This window comes from Ictalurus furcatus, chromosome 1, assembly GCF_023375685.1.
Source record: "Ictalurus furcatus strain D&B chromosome 1, Billie_1.0, whole genome shotgun sequence".
In the NCBI taxonomy this organism is placed as follows: Eukaryota; Metazoa; Chordata; class Actinopteri; order Siluriformes; family Ictaluridae; genus Ictalurus; species Ictalurus furcatus.
In genome coordinates this window covers 36,906,580-36,924,894 of record NC_071255.1, presented here as the reverse complement: position 1 = coordinate 36,924,894, position 18,315 = coordinate 36,906,580, and the positions used below count along the sequence as shown (strand labels likewise).

General features: G+C 44.2%; 1 protein-coding gene across 4 annotated transcripts in view; it reads left to right on the top strand.

Moving 5' to 3' along the window:
* arhgap29a (Rho GTPase activating protein 29a) overlaps positions 1-18,315 on the top strand; it is a 62,000-nt gene that overhangs the window by 24,571 nt on the left and 19,114 nt on the right. For 3 of the 4 annotated variants that reach the window (XM_053620387.1, XM_053620315.1, XM_053620245.1), the window contains exons 3-10: positions 3,972-4,115; positions 9,687-9,783; positions 10,045-10,117; positions 11,508-11,568; positions 12,024-12,170; positions 13,969-14,033; positions 15,537-15,647; positions 15,753-15,833. In XM_053620387.1, coding sequence (XP_053476362.1) covers positions 3,972-4,115; positions 9,687-9,783; positions 10,045-10,117; positions 11,508-11,568; positions 12,024-12,170; positions 13,969-14,033; positions 15,537-15,647; positions 15,753-15,833 — 779 coding nt within the window. Of the gene's footprint in view, positions 1-3,971; positions 4,116-5,002; positions 7,990-9,686; positions 9,784-10,044; positions 10,118-11,507; positions 11,569-12,023; positions 12,171-13,968; positions 14,034-15,536; positions 15,648-15,752; positions 15,834-18,315 lie in introns of those variants that run through there. The other variant, XM_053620461.1, reaches the window with a different exon arrangement.

Sequence of the window (18,315 nt, the reverse complement as noted above, 5' to 3'; positions counted from 1 at the left end):
GATCAGAAAAAAGAGGCCTCTCTCTCTCTCTCTCTCTCTCTCTCTCTCTCTCTGTCTCTCTGTCTGTCTGTCTGTCTGTCTGTACCCTTTCTGCTTTATCTCTTGCTCCTGTACACAGTTTCTCTCACTATCTGTCTCAATCTTGAGGTTTTCGTTTGCACTTTCTTTTGCTCTGTGCCTCCTGTTCATTTTTGTGAGAGGAAAAAAAAAGCACATTCTCGACTCCATGCTAAGCATCTAATTTACATGCAAAAGAGTACATACCCAAGCATAGACATGTTCTTGGCCAGCAGAGTGGATTTCTGAATATTTTCATGGGAATACTGAATGCAACGCCCAAAACTCTCAGAAACCAAAAGAGCTCATGAATTGAGAAACTGCTGTTACTTTGTTCTCAAATACGCCTCTTCAGACATTCCTTTTCCGAGACGGATGGAATTAGGATTCCGAACGTGGTGTAATTAGCCTAATGAGAGCTCTCAGCACATGCGGATTACGGTTGCTATGAGACTGAGTGTATTTCCCCCAATCTGATCTCAGTCACATTTGAAATGGTTCTGCCACTTTGCAATCAACATCGAACTTCCATATTGCTGAAGAGCAGAGATGTAGGAGTAGTGGCCTGCCACGGTTTCTATACATCAAACAGGTTTCTAAGGTCGTAAACCCCTCGGTCAGGTTTTTTGCGGTTGTAAGTATCAACACTGCAGGCAGGTGTTAAATGTTGGACTGCAGTAGACCAGATCGCTCTTCATCACTGTCAAGATGAATATTGCCCCACCCCCACCTCATTACCCCTGTCATTCACATGCCTTTATTACCACGCATGACTGAGTAGAGGGGCTTGCACTGGACACTTGAATCAAATCATATTGAATCTCAGACCCCTGGACATGTATCATCTTCTTTCAGTCAGAACATAATGCTGCCTTGACAAGCCATAACAAGAAATGTTACCGAACCGCTCCATTTTCTTTATTTGTATGAAACAGGATCAAGTCCATCCACATTGTCTTCAGTTGTTTAAAGTTCTCATGAAATCAGGTTGGTGTATGTTTAATAGAGTGGATCACTAGGGAGGAAACATAAAGAAATTAACTTGCTGTCAAACCGTGAGATCTAGGGTTTTAAACCTCAGGGTTCCACATGATTTAAGTCCTTAAGGTAATGATATGATATTTGCTGATACCAGTGAATTTTCTTTCGATCAATATGTGAGCACCTTTGTTCAGAATCTGGGGCAGACCCATCATTAATTTGTGAATGATGATGGCATAGACAAGGACTATTTTAAGTATCAGAGTTACGAGCAAACCGCCTTATGTATTTTTGGTGGATTTTACCCCCATTTTTTCACAATTTGATTACTGGCTCATTCCCATTCTCTTCCTCCTAGATATGTGAAGCCACCACATCTTTTTGAACCTCTGCTTATGCTTCACATCACAGGGCAGCTGAACACACACCCTTTTTCCCACACTGCCAATTTAGCTTTCTTGAACTCCTTGCCATGGATGGCCATGACACTGTTGGGTCTATTCTAAGGTTTAATCTTTTAGACTGTTATGACTTGAGTTTCTGTGAATACTGACATTTTATCTCTGGATAATACTCTAGCCTGGTCAGTTATTAGAAAAAAATTGCCAGGTATGCTGCTTCTTCAAGACCTCCTCCATCTACAGCCTCTTCCTGTCCGTAAAGCAGGATGAAATGAGCTTTGTAGTACTGTGAATAGCTTAGCAACCTCACACCAACACCTCCATGCTATGCTAGCTCTGAAGTTAACACTAGGTAGAAGATAAGCAGAAATACCGAGTGAGATAATATGGTGTGTTCAGTTTTCTGGTTGACTTGGTTGGTGTGGATGGTGGAGACCCTGCCACATGATGTATGATGTTGTATTGGTGCACCACGACATACAGTGAGCATGTGTACCGAGCGTATATCTCAGTACAGCTTTACAACGCCATGCTTTGCCCCCTTACAGGAAGCCTAATTCCTCTCATTAGCGTTCTGATGGTGAGTATAAGCTGTAGCGAGCAGGATTAATCGTACTGTGGATCACCCCAGACTGAGCTGAACATTAAAAAGCTGGTCCTCAGATTTATTACGCCATAAACGTGTGATGCCTTGAGGCCCTAGGGTATGTTTGCAAATGGCCTGCAAGGACAAAAGCAAGACTCCTCTAGGTTTTCTAAAGCCCCCTCCTGTTTTAATAGGGGTAGGGGACCCCGAGACATGTCCCACAACCTATCACTCAGCACTCAGTGAGTGTGATCGGGCCCCTGGGTTTTGCAGGAAAGGCGTCTGCGCTACTGTTCAGTGCTAAACCCTTGATCCACTGCTCTTCCCTCTGTCATCATGGGCTGCAGTTAAGTCGTGCTAATGAGGTGTGTTTAGGACTGAGCTTACCTTTTTAACCTCCACCCCTCCCCCGTCAGTGTGTATGCAGGTTATGCAAGAGGACGGTTAGCTTTGTGGACGTGTGATTGTCATTCAGAGCGTCGTGTCTTCAGGGCATGGTCCTTAAGTGACCCAGACTGATTAAAGGTTCTCGCCTGAGGCTGACTGGGTGTGAACCGTGACCCCCTGCAGCCCATTATTTACTCCAGCTTTACAACACGGTGTGAATGTCACGCACTTTCTTTGATTCATTCATGAAAAATGGAAACGCAAATGTTACCGATTTGAAATTAAAGCGTTTGTCAGATGTCGGTCCTGCCCACTTGTGCATAATAATTCATTTATTCCAAGGTGTTGATGCATTTTCTATAACAGCAGCTCGGACACCCTGTTTACACTAGTGCGCCTTCGTTTTAAAATGAAAACGATCCTCATCCACACCGGCGTTTCCGCCGCGTTTCAGAAACGATCTCCGTCCACACTACACGACCGAAAACGCATGTCACATGACCATTCATGCACACTGGGCATGCGCATACGAGTGTTAACAGGACATCGGTTGCTAGGCACCGGCAGGCATGACAATGAGCACGATGGCGAGGAAAAGCCAGAACGTCTTTTTGAAACATCGGGTTTATTACTTTCTAGTCATTCTATTTTCATTGTCATGTTTTTTTCTTTATAAACATGGATAACCGAGGCTAGCATGTACGCTAGTGTGTACTTAATCAAACTCGATACAAATTCAAATAATTCACTTTACTAGTGAACATTAGTACACTGGCATGTTGTGGTGAAAAAATAAACGATACATCATGGTTAAAACAGATGCGTATGTCACAGAAGCAGTCATACACTCATTGTGAAATAAAACAATAAGGGATGTTGTTTCTTTTTAAAGTAGGCTGTTTTTTTGAAACGAAACGCACATAGTCTTTCGCTGGGGTGGACCAGGGCCGATCTGGACATCTGAAATATTGCGTCGCCGTTCCTCAGGAACAGCAACTTTTTTTTATTTTATTAAAGTGGAGTTTTATTAAAATAACTTCTACTTATTGTCTGTTTAGTGTTATTTTTACTATACATTTCTAACTCTATACACGGGTCACTCTGCTCAGCCTGTATTGTTTTGAATGGGCTCGATGAATAAATAAAATGTACTTTCCTTTCCTGTGCACTTTACTCTCCTCACGTCTGGAGTATTTACTGCTGCCGTTACTAATCTGAAATCTGATGACTGAGTGACTGTACACTGTCGGGATCAGTTTACTGGCATGAATGTAAGTGTGTGTTTTTTGGAAATGAGGGAAGTGAGTAACTGTGTGAGATAATGAGATAAGCTGACGAGTGCTAACAGGTCTGCAGTGTGTACCGAGCCCATGCTGAGTGCCTGTAATGCTGTTTTTAAACTTGTCCTCCAGACTTCACACACAACGGCGTCCTGACGTCATCCTACACAGAATCATATTATTTATTACTTTACATGTCATTTATTACACTTATTATTCATTTTTACTCACTGTGTGTGTGTGTGTGTGTGTGTGTGTGTGTGTGTGTGTGTGTTCCAGAGCACCAGGACTGCCTGCACCAGGTGGTTCATGAGCGTCTGGGTGAGCTGCTGCGTGTCTTGAGGTGTGTGATCGCTAAACACCCCACACTCAACTCGGTGGACATCCTCACTGCGGCAGGCACACTCATCGCCAAGGTCAAAGGTCAGTCACCTCTGAACCCACCCACTCTCATCTCTCATGCTGTAAAGTGTGTGTGTGTGTGTGTGTGTGTGTCCAGTTCCATATACAGTACATGTACATTTCCAGCTCTGACCACCAGAGGGACAGAGTGACCATATAATGTGACCACACACACACACACACACACACACACACACACACACACACATTATTCTCTGTGTTGTAGCCAAATAAAAATATTAAATGAATAACTACGTGATTATAAAAACTCTAGTTGAGAACAGTTACGGACTGGAGTGATGAAGCTGAGGTTGAGGAACTTTCAGAGCCAGAATTCACACACAATGGAGGGTTTTAATAATAAAATGATCATTTCATAATACGAATTAGGCCACACCCACTTTTGGGTTCGAATTCCGAGTGCAGATACGAACACTGACAGTGTCATTGAGTTCCACCGCTTGTCTGCAGGTCTTAGAGAGTGTGAAATCAGTGTTTCACCATTCTGCTCACTTTTGCGTTTTCTGTTCTATTCTAATCTCAGTAAGGGTGTGTTCATGAACTATTGAGCTGACTCAGGAGTGTTACAGTAGACAACTAAACACTAAAGTGTTCATACAGACCATAACACATGTTTACCCTCAGTAAGGGTGTGTTGGTGAGCTCATGAGCTGAATCAGGAGTGTACGAGTTGAGTATCCTCACTGCAGGAGTGGGAGTATGGTGCTACTCCAAATTATTCCGAAAAGGATAAAAAAAAAAAAACACCTGGCAGGAGGTTGAGCAGAGGAGCGGAGATGCCACACAGCGTTCTGGACTGCACCCTGATGGGAAAAATGTATATCCACGTCCTGTCTTCAGGCATCTCCACACACAGCGTCACGTATTCTGTGGAAATAAAGCGAATCTCACGGGCCATGAAGGGAATTTCCCCCGCTCCTTCTCTCGCTCGTTTTCCCCTTCTCCCCCCTCCCATTGCTGTTTTTGGTTTGATTCCAGAAGGCCAAGGCGGTCGCATGCACCACGGTGGAAGTGTTAGTTTTCAGAAGGAGGAAATCTGCTCTTCCTGTCTTGGTGAGGTGGGTTTTCTCTGCAGAAGAGCTGACTCCATGGTTCTGCAGCGGATGCTTTTATTAATTCAGTGTCGCTCAACTTTCAACAAGACTCCGACCTTCAGTGGGTGGAGCGAGGTGTTTGGTGAAGTGAAGGAGAGGGCAGATAAATCAATTTTGGAATTAAAACAAAGTGTAGAAATTACGATGAGGTTGAGATTTGTTTTCAGTAGGGACGGTGGAGGAACGAGAGATGTTCTCCAGTCCGGAAACGCATTGCTTCATTCTCTGAAGCTATATTAAGTCCAAGACCAAAAGTACATTCCGAGTTTTTGAGATTTCTCCAAGCCCAACTGTTTACGCTCCTAGAAAGTTTAGATTTTGACACAAATTAAAGAATCGGTGCTACAACTCCGATTCTTGAAAGTTTAACATTTCTAACGAACTTCCGGATTCTTGCTTACTGTATCTGTGGCATTTCAAGCAACCCGATCTCACTTCAGAACCAACGTAGCGTTGCCGATACCAAAAATGGTTGAGATTTAGCCATCAGACTTCAGCTTTTTAATTTCTTAAATACAGTGGTGCTTGAAAGTTTGTGAACCCCTTTAGAATTTTCTACATTTCTGCATAAATATGACCTGAAACATCAGAAGTCCTAAAAGTAGATGAAGAGAACCCAGTTAAACAAAATGAGGCAAAAATATTACACGTGGTCATTTATCTCTTGAGGAAAATGATCCCATATTACATATCTGTGAGGGGTGAAAGTATGTGAACCTCGAAATGTATGTGATTAACACCAACAACTCTTTTTCTGAGGTCCTCTGAAATCTCCTTTGTTTGCGCCATGATGCACTTCCACATACACGTGTTGTGAAGATCAGACTCTGATAGATCCCGGTTCTTTAAATAAAACAGGGCGCTCACTCACTCACACCTGATCGTCATCCCACCTGACTCTAATTTCACCTTCAGATTAACTGCTAATCCAAGAGGTTCACATACTTTTGCCTCTCACAGATTTGTAATATCGGATCATTTTCCTCAATAAATAAATCACCACGTATCTACTTTTAGGTGTTGCGTGAAAATCTGATGATGTTTTAGGTCATATCTATGCAGATATATAGAAAATTCTAAAGGGTTCATAAACTTTCAAGCACCACTTTAAATCTTGCACTCAGATTTACAAAAAAAAAACCTAATTATGTATTATTCATATAGTCAACCAGCCGTGTGGCATTTTGTGCAGCTTTACCTCATCTGATCACACTTCCTGTGTTTTCAACAGTCACACAACTGAAAAGAGAGGGAAGTAAAGACCAAAATAAAACGGGTGTTATATGTTTCGTTACTATGTAGCAAGAGCAGAAGTGCGCTGTTATTGTTTGAGGCTTAAAACGAAATCTTGACCACAGTCCACCAGGCATAAACTCTTAACATTCAATTCATTCATTTCTTGGTTTAATATATCGAGCACTGGAGGCTTGGAGAAAGTAATGAAGAGTAGTAATGCTCCCTGCTACACTGCAAACATTGTTCAGGGACGGCTTGAGGAACATGACAAAGAGTTCACTTTCAAAGGTTGACCTGGCCTCCGAATTCCCCAGATCTCAATCCGATCGAGCATCTGTTGGATGTCCTGGACAAACAAATCTGATTCATGGAGGCCCGACCTCACAACTGCTGCTAACGTCTTGGTGCCAGATACCACAGCACACCTTCAGAGGTCTTGTGGAGTCCACGCCTCGATGGGTCAGAGCTGTTTTGGCAGCACAAGGGAGACCTACACAATACTAGGCAGGGGATTATAATGTTATGGTTGATTGGTGTATGCTAATAGTTTAGGATCATTGATGAAGATTTCAAAAACAAAGAAAGAAAGCAGACTCAACAGACGTGCCATTATTGTCAACAGAAAACATCTGATATTTGGGATTGTCAGCTATCTAATATAACATATAGAATAGAACTCGGATCAGAACTTGTGTCCCAATGTCCAACAGACAGAGGTTTTAATGTGTGAATTTATTAACAATGTGCTAATTTGACCACACAAACTTCGGCGAATTGAACCCATGTTTGCTTCAAATGGTTACGCATTCACGCGCCAATTATCACGTGGCCACATCAGACCACCTCTGCAAGTAATCCAAGTAGTGATCAGATCTTTGATCTTTGAGCCCCTTTTCAAGATAGACGTTCATACAGAGTCTGAAGATCCTGTGGAGTAAGGTGGGCGAAACCAAATACATCCACTTGACATGACCGGTATCTTTTCCGAGGAACGTTTGCCGTCCGTCTTACCTCAAATTCATCAGGATTCATTTATATCTGCTTTGACCATTAGCTGGTAGATCTTCGGCCTGAAAAGAAGAAAAAGCAAAACAATGCCCATTTTTACATAATGATGTAATTTCCACGCTCAAGCTATGAGTGGCTGAAGCGAGTTGCCATTGTGTTCTCGTGAGCTTCAGGATGTCCTGTCTGGGGGGAGGGAAGGGTGGTTGGGGTGGTTATTGGAAAGAGGACGTGACCATCAGCCATAGCTTTGCAAATGAAGGTAGAGAACGCTCAACGGGCGACTTGGATACGCACAAACATCATCTTCTAATGATCTTATGAACACGTCCATGTAAAACTGGAAGCTTATTACAATCGAGTACCGGGTACCGGGCAGGCTGGTCTTGACTTCTTGGTCTTGTGGAGGAGATAAATCATCGACAAACTTGAGGAAACATCTACAGCTCGATCTAGGACTCCTATTTGGATCATAAAGAACCTTGGTTCCACCTAGCAGGCATTTTTGAACTGGATCTGGATGGGAAGTGTCTCAGTGGGTAAGTCTGCTTTACGTCTTGGAGGCTCACACAGGCAATTATGCTTTGTTACCATTTTTCCAAACTGTTAGAAAGCTGCAATAAAGTACTAGAAATATCTCCTTAATGATTGGAGCTTTAGAATACGATTTATCCACAACCGAAATTTTGGCAGAAATTCGTAAACTTATAATAAGTATAATAAATAGAGAAAAGTTGTGTTTATAAGTTTACAAGTCATCCAGGAACTGGTTAGCATGGTATGAACCGTTCCTATGGCGTTATTAGAGTAAATAATAATGCTCACCAGTGCTTACAAAGCTTTTCGTGGGCTTCCTAGAAAGTGTTACCATGCTCACCGACTTTCACAAGACGGAGATTCTTGCCGTGTTTTGAAAGAAATCTGCATGTACATGGTGTTGTAAACCCCTTCACATGATGGAGAATAGCAGCAGAGGTGCTGCAGAGCAAAGTGTTTCAGCAAACCCGCAGTACTGGGTCTCTGAAAGGGGTCCTGGGATATACACACGCCTAACCAGAACCGCTAGACTATCGCAGCTGACGTTCGAGATGTGGAGATAAGAGTTCAGCTTGTACGAGAAGGAGGACGGGTTATAGCTTCACCTCTCGCCCATTTGGCTGTTTAAAGTTTCCTCAAAGCCTTCGGGACAGAAGCGAGATCTCTGGAATGCTGATGGCGTCAGCGGGTTTGGCGGGCGGAGTCGCACGCTCTCCCTCCGTTTATTTTTTTCTGCATGGGGTTTGACAGGAAATTTATTGGAGGTGGTTGATTGCAGCTGATTTGCACTGGTGTTTTCATCCCTTGCTGTCTCTGCTATCGGGGCGTTTAGATGCAACACCGGAAACGGGTTACGACATAACATGCACTCGGACTTGTGCGTGTACTTACACTTTAAACTCTGCTGAGGAAAAGCACTTTAAGCTTCTGAGCTTGAGTTTTGCTGTATACTTGATGAACCTATACTAAACTGTAGAACAGTAATCGCTAACGATTACTCCACCCCTAACCATCATTTATTTATTTTTTTTACCCTTTTTACCAGTCATTTGGCAGAAGCTTTCTTTGCGCTGAGCAAATCGAAAGGTCTTGCTCAAGGGATTTGAACTCTTCTGCCATTAGCGTAGCTTGTTACGAAATTGCACGGATTCGTCACAACATCTGTAAGACTGTGTTAAATAAAACCATGAATTGTTCACCTGTCTGGAAGGTCGCGTTATATCCTGCGGGAAAAGAGGTTTCGCGTTTTTTTTCTTCGGAAAGCACTCGCGATTTTCTCTTTTCTGAGCAAAGTTTTACCAAAGCAAAGTTTAAAATCGCAGAACAACGCAATATAGACTAGGGTTTAAATCAATGATTGAGTTCCTAGCACAGGTTTTTGGTTATATATACTAGGATTTGCAAAGAGACGTATTGTTTCCTTTCATTTTCACCATAAGCTTGTGTTTTTGTTTTTTTTTTATGGGCAATTCATACCATGAAACAGTGCTATCTGTAGATATTTTCTTAAACATTGTGAACATTTATTTTTGCGGTCATTGTAAATCATCAGTACTCGTTTTGATTGAAACCGTACGGTATTGAGGGCAGGTTACAAGCAAGCCTACATATCATGATGCGTATCGTGTACTGTAGAAATTCCTTTGAGGATCGTGCTACGATATTGTTTGCCCAATTGTAACACCTTTACCTCTGACAGGTGTGAACTTCAAGGAAGTGAATGAGGACAACAAGCGGGAGGTGTTCGGAGAGATCTACTCGTCCATAGACACGCTGGCCTTCACCTTCGGCAATGTGTGAGTGCGGCTTGACCGTTATTGTGGCGTGAGTCATTCGGGGCAGGAGGAGACATCCACCATGTGTGGAGATTTGACCCTGAGTCAGCAGTGGAAGTGCCTGTGTCTGTTCGGTCTGATTAGTCTCAGAGTGCTGTTTTTTTTGTTGTTTGTTTTATCTGTGCCTGTGTGTGATAGCGCTGGTGACTCAGAAACCAGATGCCGCTGTTTGTTTATGCGAGGTTCTGACTTCTTTATTCCTGTTTCACTGCCGTCTCTCAGAGTGTCTGACTTCCTTATGGGCGATGTAGAGAACGGATCATCTTTGCGGCTCACCCAGACCCGCAGGAGCAGGGTAAGTCATCCACATGGGGATCTCACAGGATATCACCAAATCTCACCAGGAGGAGGGGTACAAGAGGGGTACAGGGCATAAAACTAGGAGACGGCCGTGTTTATAAGTAGCGTCATCCTGTTTAGATGCCTCTCATGATATATGATCAAAGAGGCAGGCTCAGTTTGACCTTCAGTAGGACCTGGGGCAAGATTGCCATCAAACTGATGACACTAGTCCACAGCAAGTCCAAAACAGTGTGTTTTATAAGGAAGACGAGTGTCCTCACAGAGAGGGTCTTATATTCCATTTTCTAAAATATCTTCGCAACGAAATGAACGAGTAACTCATAGGAATCTCAGTTCCCCACAGAAGCTTTGGTATAGTTCAGCCGTCTGAAGTTTCACTGAAGGTTGCATGAACAAGCGATTTTTCCTTAGGTTTGGATTTCCAAATAAAAGGCCATGTGTGTCTCACGCTGTGCTACACATTTACTGCATTTATTCATGCATTCGTTCATCTTCAGTCATGAGTCATGGTGGTTTAACTGGTTTATACTTTGAGAAACAAGGTTTGTTAGAAATAAATCACAGGCTGGTACAGTAACTGCTGGGCAGGAGTGAAGACATGTGTTGTAGGCTGATTGGCATTTTTAAATTGTCCATAGTGTGTGGATGGGTGTGTGTGCTGTGATGGGTTGGCACCTTGACCAGACTGCCCCCTGCCTTGTGCCCTAAGTCCCCTGGGATAGGCTTCAGTCTCCCCACAACAAGATGTTTGGAAAGTGGATAGATGGCTGTATAAAATGCGGCGATATCAGGTGATACGTGATGAAATCCTAGTGTACGTGGTCATCCTAATAAACATAGGACAAGAAATGACTGCAATCGAGACATTTTCCACGATTAGAAAGCAAAGCAGACTGCGAAGTGTGCTCTGTTAAAATAATCAATAGCAGGGACTGCCGCGTCTTCCTACGATATAAGTGATGAGATATCTCATAGCTTAAAGTGTAAACCGTGCGTTTAATCTTCAATAGAGCGCACCAGGACGGCCGACCTGAGCGCACACTTGAGCACGGGCGTTAAAAACAGGAGCGAGGTGCCGTGAGTTGCACGCGCAAAGCGTGGAGCAGTGGAACCGTTGGGCGTGAGAGCGAGAACTTCAGTTCAGCGAGCACTGAGCACGGTGACACGTTCGCCCCAGGTCTACACTCAAGATGCATTTCCAGAATAAGTATTAAGTAGGATACGTTTGATAAGCGATGAAATAAAAGCAGGACACAAGACCTGTGGCTTGTGGAAAGATCCGTTTGCGAATACGAGCCAGTTCTCTGCTGCGTGACTGATTTTGATGTTCTTTTCCTCCACCCCTTGTGACTTCCATCTGATCTGTTCATCTCCTCTTTCAGTCTTCAGAGGACCTGTCAGTAGAGCTGGGTGGAGACGGTTCAGAGAAAAATGACCCTCCAGGTAAGAGATTTCTTTTCTGCAGATAGAATTGTCAAAGAAATTGCTAATAATTAACATTCAGGTTAACGAGTAGATGCTCAGAATGCCTCGACAGGTTTAGTTCGCCGATAGCCGAATACCTGGATACATTCCTAGATATATTTCAGATTACAGCTGTGTTGAGCTATGAGTGATTTTCAAACACGACTCCTCGGATCTCGTATGTCGCCACTAACACTTTGTTTTCACAGCAAGGACGTCGTCGGAGAATTTCACGTGATCGTATGATCAGATTTGCGCGTGAACTCTTTGTCTCAGCTCGACATGAATCTGTGCTAGTCAGTAAAGGGTATTGTGTTGGCTGTTTATTATCACGAGGGGAAATTCTACTCGGGAACAACACCGATGTAAACACCGTCTCAAATGTCGAAGCTTGCTTGACAGTAACAGCGAAGAACAACGCTGTGTGTGTTCAGGCCCCGCGTCCCCCGTGCAGGTGTTGGAGCTGGACGATGTTCTGCAGCGCAGCGAGAGCGGTGTCGAGTCGGCCCTCCTCTACGCCAAAGCCTGGTCCAAATACACCAAGGAGCTGCTCAACTGGGTGGACAAGCGCCTCAGTATGGGTGAGTGAGCGCCGCTGAGCATGCTGGGAAGTTAGATACCTCGCCGTTAGATTTCTATGCCAAACAGATATGTTTAAGAGAACGCTAGCCGAGAACTGAACCCTGTGGGACACCGTATTGTCTTATTTCACACGTTGAGGAATTCCCATTAATCGTGATTAATGTGATCGCTGCGACCAAAAGCGCTCAATTTTGCTGCGGCATTTTTTTCCAAATTTGCGATGCAACTTGTGGAGTTTTTCATGCTTTTTTTGCGGGAAACTACTCGAATCGGCAAAATTACAAATACACGAAATTGTTTCACACGCGCTTTCGCAGTGGTGTTATTCTGTAAATATCGGAGACCTTTTAGCTGTACTCATGTTCCACGCACATGAACCGGAGACGGCCTTGAATGCGATGACGTCACACGATGCGTCTCGGCCCGAGACTGCAAAAATAATCTGCGGTAATTTCGAAAAATTGAAAGAGCCTCACACACACAATCACACACACCCACACCCACAATCACACACACACACACACAAACACACACACCCACAATCACACACACACACACACACAATAACACACCCACAATCACACACACACACAATCACACACACACACAATAACACACCCACACCCACAATCACACACACACACACACACAATCACACACACACACACAATAACACACCCACACCCACAATCACACACACACACACACACACAATCACACACACACACACAAACACACACACCCACAATCACACACACCCACACAAACACACACACACACAATCACAAACACACACACCCACAATCACAGACACACACACACAATAACACACCCACAATCACACACACACACACACACACACACACACAATCACACACACACACAATAACACACCCACACCCACAATCACACACACACACACACACAATCACACACACACACACACAATAACACACCCACACCCACAATCACACACACACACACACACACACACAATAACACACCCACACCCACAATCACACACACACACACACAATAACACACCCACACCCACAATCACACACACACACACACACACACACACACACACACACACACACAATCACACACACACACAATAACACACCCACACCCACAATCACACACACACACACACACAATCACACACACACACACACAATAACACACCCACACCCACAATCACACACACACACACACACAATCACACACACACACAATAACACACCCACACCCACAATCACACACACACACACAATAACACACCCACACCCACAATCACACACACACACACACACACACAATCACACACACACACACAATCACACACACACACACAATAACACACCCACACCCACAATCACACACACACACACACACACAATCACACACACACACACACACACACACACACACACACAATCACACACACACACAATAACACACCCACACCCACAATCACACACACACACACAATAACACACCCACACCCACAATCACACACACACACACACACACACAATCACACACACACACACACAAACACACACCCACACACACACACAATCACACACAATCACACACACCCACACACACACAGACACACACAATTGTGTGATTGTGGGTGGGTGTGTGTGTGTGTTATTGTGTGTGTGTGTGTGTGTGTGTGTGTGTGTGTGTGTGAAATATGACTGTCCTGCCCTGCTGTTCATTTTCCACTTTCAGTTTTTACAGCTGTTACATGCAGGATGTTTGGTAACTGAACTCTTTCCCTGACAGATGTGGAGTGCGCCAAAAGCCTCGCCAAGATGGCTGAATCAGCCAAGACGCTCGCCAGCCAGCAGGTCAGCTTCTCCCCCTGACCATTTCCTCTACACATCTGTCACTTCAAATCACTTTTATCAAATAACATTCACAGAGGAGGGAAATACAGAACTTACAAAAAGTAAACGCTGTGCACCGATCAGCCACAACATTAAAACCCCTACCGAATATCATGTAGGTCCCCCTCTCCTTGTGCCTCCAAAACCGCTCTGACTCGTCGAGGCATGGACTCCACAAGACCTCTGAAGGTGTGCTGTGGGATCTGGCACCAAGACGTTAGCAGCAGATCCTTTAAGTCCTGTAAGTTGTGAGGTGGGGTCTCCATGGATCGGACTTGTTTGTCCAGAACATCCCACAGACGCTCGATCGGATCGAGATCTGGGGAATTCGGAGACCGAGTCAACACCGTGAACTCTTTGTCATGTTCCTCAAACCGTTCCTGAACCATTTCCTGCAGTGTATCAGGGAGCGTCATCCTGCTGAAAGACACCACTGTGATTAGTGAATACTGTTACCATGACGGGGTGTGCTCGGTCTGCAGCAGTGTTTAGGCAGGTGGTACGTGTCAAAGTAACATCCAATGAATGCCCAAGGTTTCATCAGACCAGGTCACCTTCTTGCATTGCTCCATGGTCCAGTCCTGATGCCCATCGTAGGTGTTTCGGTGGTGTACAGGGGGTCAGCATGGGCGCTCTGACCGCTCTGCAGCTACGCAGCTCCATACGCAGCGAGATGTGATGCTCTGTGTGTTCTGACTCCTTTCTGTCAGATCCAGCTTTAACCTTTTCAGCAGTTTGTGCTACAGGAGCTCTTCTGTGGGATCGGACCAGACGGCCTAGCCGACATTAATGAGCCTTGGGAGCCCACGAACCTGTCTCCAAATCACCGGTTCTCCTTCCTTGGACCACTTTGCTAGGTACTAACCCCTGCAAACCAGGAACACCCCACAAGACCAGCTGTTTTGTGACCCAGTCGTCTAACCATCACAATCTGGCCTCGTCAAAGTCACTCGGCTCCTTACTCTCGCCCATTTTTCATGCTTCCAACACGTCGACTTCGAGATCTGACTGTTTACTTGCTGCCTAATAAATATATCCCCCCCCACACCCCCCCACCACCCCCACCCCCCCGCCCGACAGGTGCCGCTGTAACGAGTGTTCTTCACTTCACCTGTCAGTGGATTTAATGTTATGTCTGATCGGTGTGTATGTAACATTTTGGAGTAACCCAGACCGAGGGAATCCTTTACTACAGCCCACATCTGAAGATTCAGCATTCCAGTTTTCCACTTTCTATTTAAATCTCATCAACATTTTATTAATGATGTACATCACAGCACTGTCGTGTTCTGGATCCTGATTGGTCAGAAGGTGTTGATCACATAAAAAAGAAAATGTCTGTAACAGCGGATCTGACAGTAGTGCAGAGAACAAAGCAATATACTTTTCTTTCCTTCGTGTGTGTGTGTGTGCGTGCGTATGTGTGTGCGTATGTGTGTGTGTGTGTGTGTAATGGTTGAACAGGAACACATGCCATTCCGTGATATTTACATGTCTGCCTTCAAGAACGATATCGACTACAGCCAAGTGTTGCTCCACACAGCCTCCGCTCTACAGGCTAATAAATTCACGCAGGTACAGTGTGTGTGTGTGTGTGTGTGTGTGTGGGTGTGGGTGTGTGTGTGGTTTAGCAGGCTTTGTGTGCAGACGTGTTTAAAATGTGTGTTTGTGTGGCTTTAGCCCCTGTTGGCGCGGAAGAACGAGCTGGATAAACTGAGGAAGGATATGAAGGAGCAGTGGCAGAGGGAGCAGAAGAAAATGGTGAGTGAAAATGTTTCTGTTTCATATTCAAGGTGTGTGTGTGTGTGTGTGTGTGTGTGTGTGTGTGAGAGAGAGAGAGAAGTGTTCCTGAAATTCCTGATGTCTAGTAGGAGTGACTTATAAATGATCACAGCTGGTTTCGGCAGCGTTTTATGAGCAGGACCTTCAGGGGGTAAAAGTGGGCGTGGCTGTGGTCGGGTTCCTGTTGGGTGAAGAACATTTCTCTTTGTTTGTGGATTTGAGATTTGATTGTATTGTCGTGCTTTTAGAAGACAATCCAGCGCTGCTCGCGATGCGGAACGTTACATCACTGAGTCCTGAGTCCTGAGTCCTGAGAGATTCAGTGTGAAGCGTGCAGGCGAGAAGCATTTAGATTGTAATGGTTTGTCCCAGCGTTTAATCTCGTACCAGCTTCACGCCTCTGCTTTTCTGACATCATTAATTCTCACTGTAATTGTCCGTAACGTTCTAGAACCGCACTACGGCGTTCCGTTGATGAGGTCAAAGTGGCATGTCATGGTTACACACAGTTAATTAATTAGCATCCCAGCCGAGTTCCAGCGATGACATCACAGAGAGCGATGATCATGAGTCAGCGTCAGCTCGTCCATTACATTCTAGAACCACACGTAGGGTTCAGTTCTAGAACCACACCACGAGTTCCACTTCCTGCATGGCAGTGGTTGCTAGTGCATTCACAGTATTAGATTCTAGAACCTTACTGAGGGTTCTGTTGATGATGCAACAATGGCAGGAAGTTCACTGAATGTATTTTATTCTAGAGCCACACTGAGAGTTCCACTGAAGGTGGTTCAGTTCAACAGCGGTTCCTAGTGCGTTTAAACGATTACATTCTAGAACCACAATGAGAGTTCTGTTGATGACACGACAGTGTCGGCTAATCCATTCAAACCGTTCTGTTCTAGAACCACACTGAGAGTTCCGTTGATAATGTAAATGTGGCAGGTAGCCCACTGGAAATATTCCATTCTAGAACCACACTGAGAGTTCCGTTGATAATGTAAATGTGGCAGGTAGCCCATTGGAAATATTCCATTCTAGAACCACACTGAGAGTTCCGTTGATAATGTAAATGTGGCAGGTAGCCCACTGGAAATATTCCATTCTAGAACCACACTGAGAGTTCCGTTGATAATGTAAATGTGGCAGGTAGCCCACTGGAAATATTCCATTCTAGAACCACACTGAGAGTTCCGTTGATAATGTAAATGTGGCAGGTAGCCCACTGGAAATATTCCATTCTAGAACCACACTGAGAGTTCCGTTGATAATGTAAATGTGGCAGGTAGCCCACTGGAAATATTCCATTCTAGAACCACACTGAGAGTTCCGTTGATAATGTAAATGTGGCAGGTAGCCCATTGGAAATATTCCATTCTAGAACCACACTGAGAGTTCCGTTGATAATGTAAATGTGGCAGGTAGCCCATTGGAAATATTCCATTCTAGAACCACACTGAGAGTTCCGTTGATAATGTAAATGTGGCAGGTAGCCCACTGGAAATATTCCATTCTAGAACCACACTGAGAGTTCCGTTGATAATGTAAATGTGGCAGGTAGCCCATTGGAAATATTCCATTCTAGAACCACACTGAGAGTTCCGTTGATAATGTAAATGTGGCAGGTAGCCCATTGGAAATATTCCATTCTAGAACCACACTGAGAGTTCCGTTGATAATGTAAATGTGGCAGGTAGCCCACTGGAAATATTCCATTCTAGAACCACACTGAGAGTTCCGTTGATGATGTAAAAATAGTGCTTGTCCATTCCAACAGAACATGGGGTTCTAGAAGCAAAGGGGGGATTCTAGATTCCAACTAATTATAACATTAATTATATACTAATAGCATTCTAGAACCCCACTAGAGTGTTCCGTTGAAGATGTCGCAGTGACACGTTATGGTTACATGTGGTTCATTACTGTCCACAAGTTAAAAGTCAAAATTCTGCTGGTTCCATTCTAACAGGACGTGAGGTTCTAGAATCCCACCTAAGGTTTTATGGTCGAAGGTACTGTGTATAAAAACAGTGTGTAGCATGGTGTGTGTGTGTGTGTGTGTGTGTGTGTGTGGTGATTATTTTGTTTATCAGCAGTTCCTCACACTACTGCCTGTTTCAGTTTCAGTAGTTCTTCAGTAGAAAATGTTCCACAGTTCCACTCTGAGTTCTGGGTTCCTGGTTTGTGGAACACTTCTGCTGGGCGTTTAGTTTTGTGATTATTTTCCTCAAATGTTCCGAACATCTGGTTTCTACGTGCTGAACTGATGACGTCAGAAAAGAAGCTTTTCCTCACTGCAGTATTATTTGGATCTGAAAGATCAGGACTGACTTTTATTTCTTTTCCTCAGAAACTAAATTCAGCCCCTTTACTGTGCGTTTTAATCTGAATATTAATCACAGCTGGAATGTTTATTACTCACATTAGATACAGACAGACAGACAGACAGGCACAAACAGAC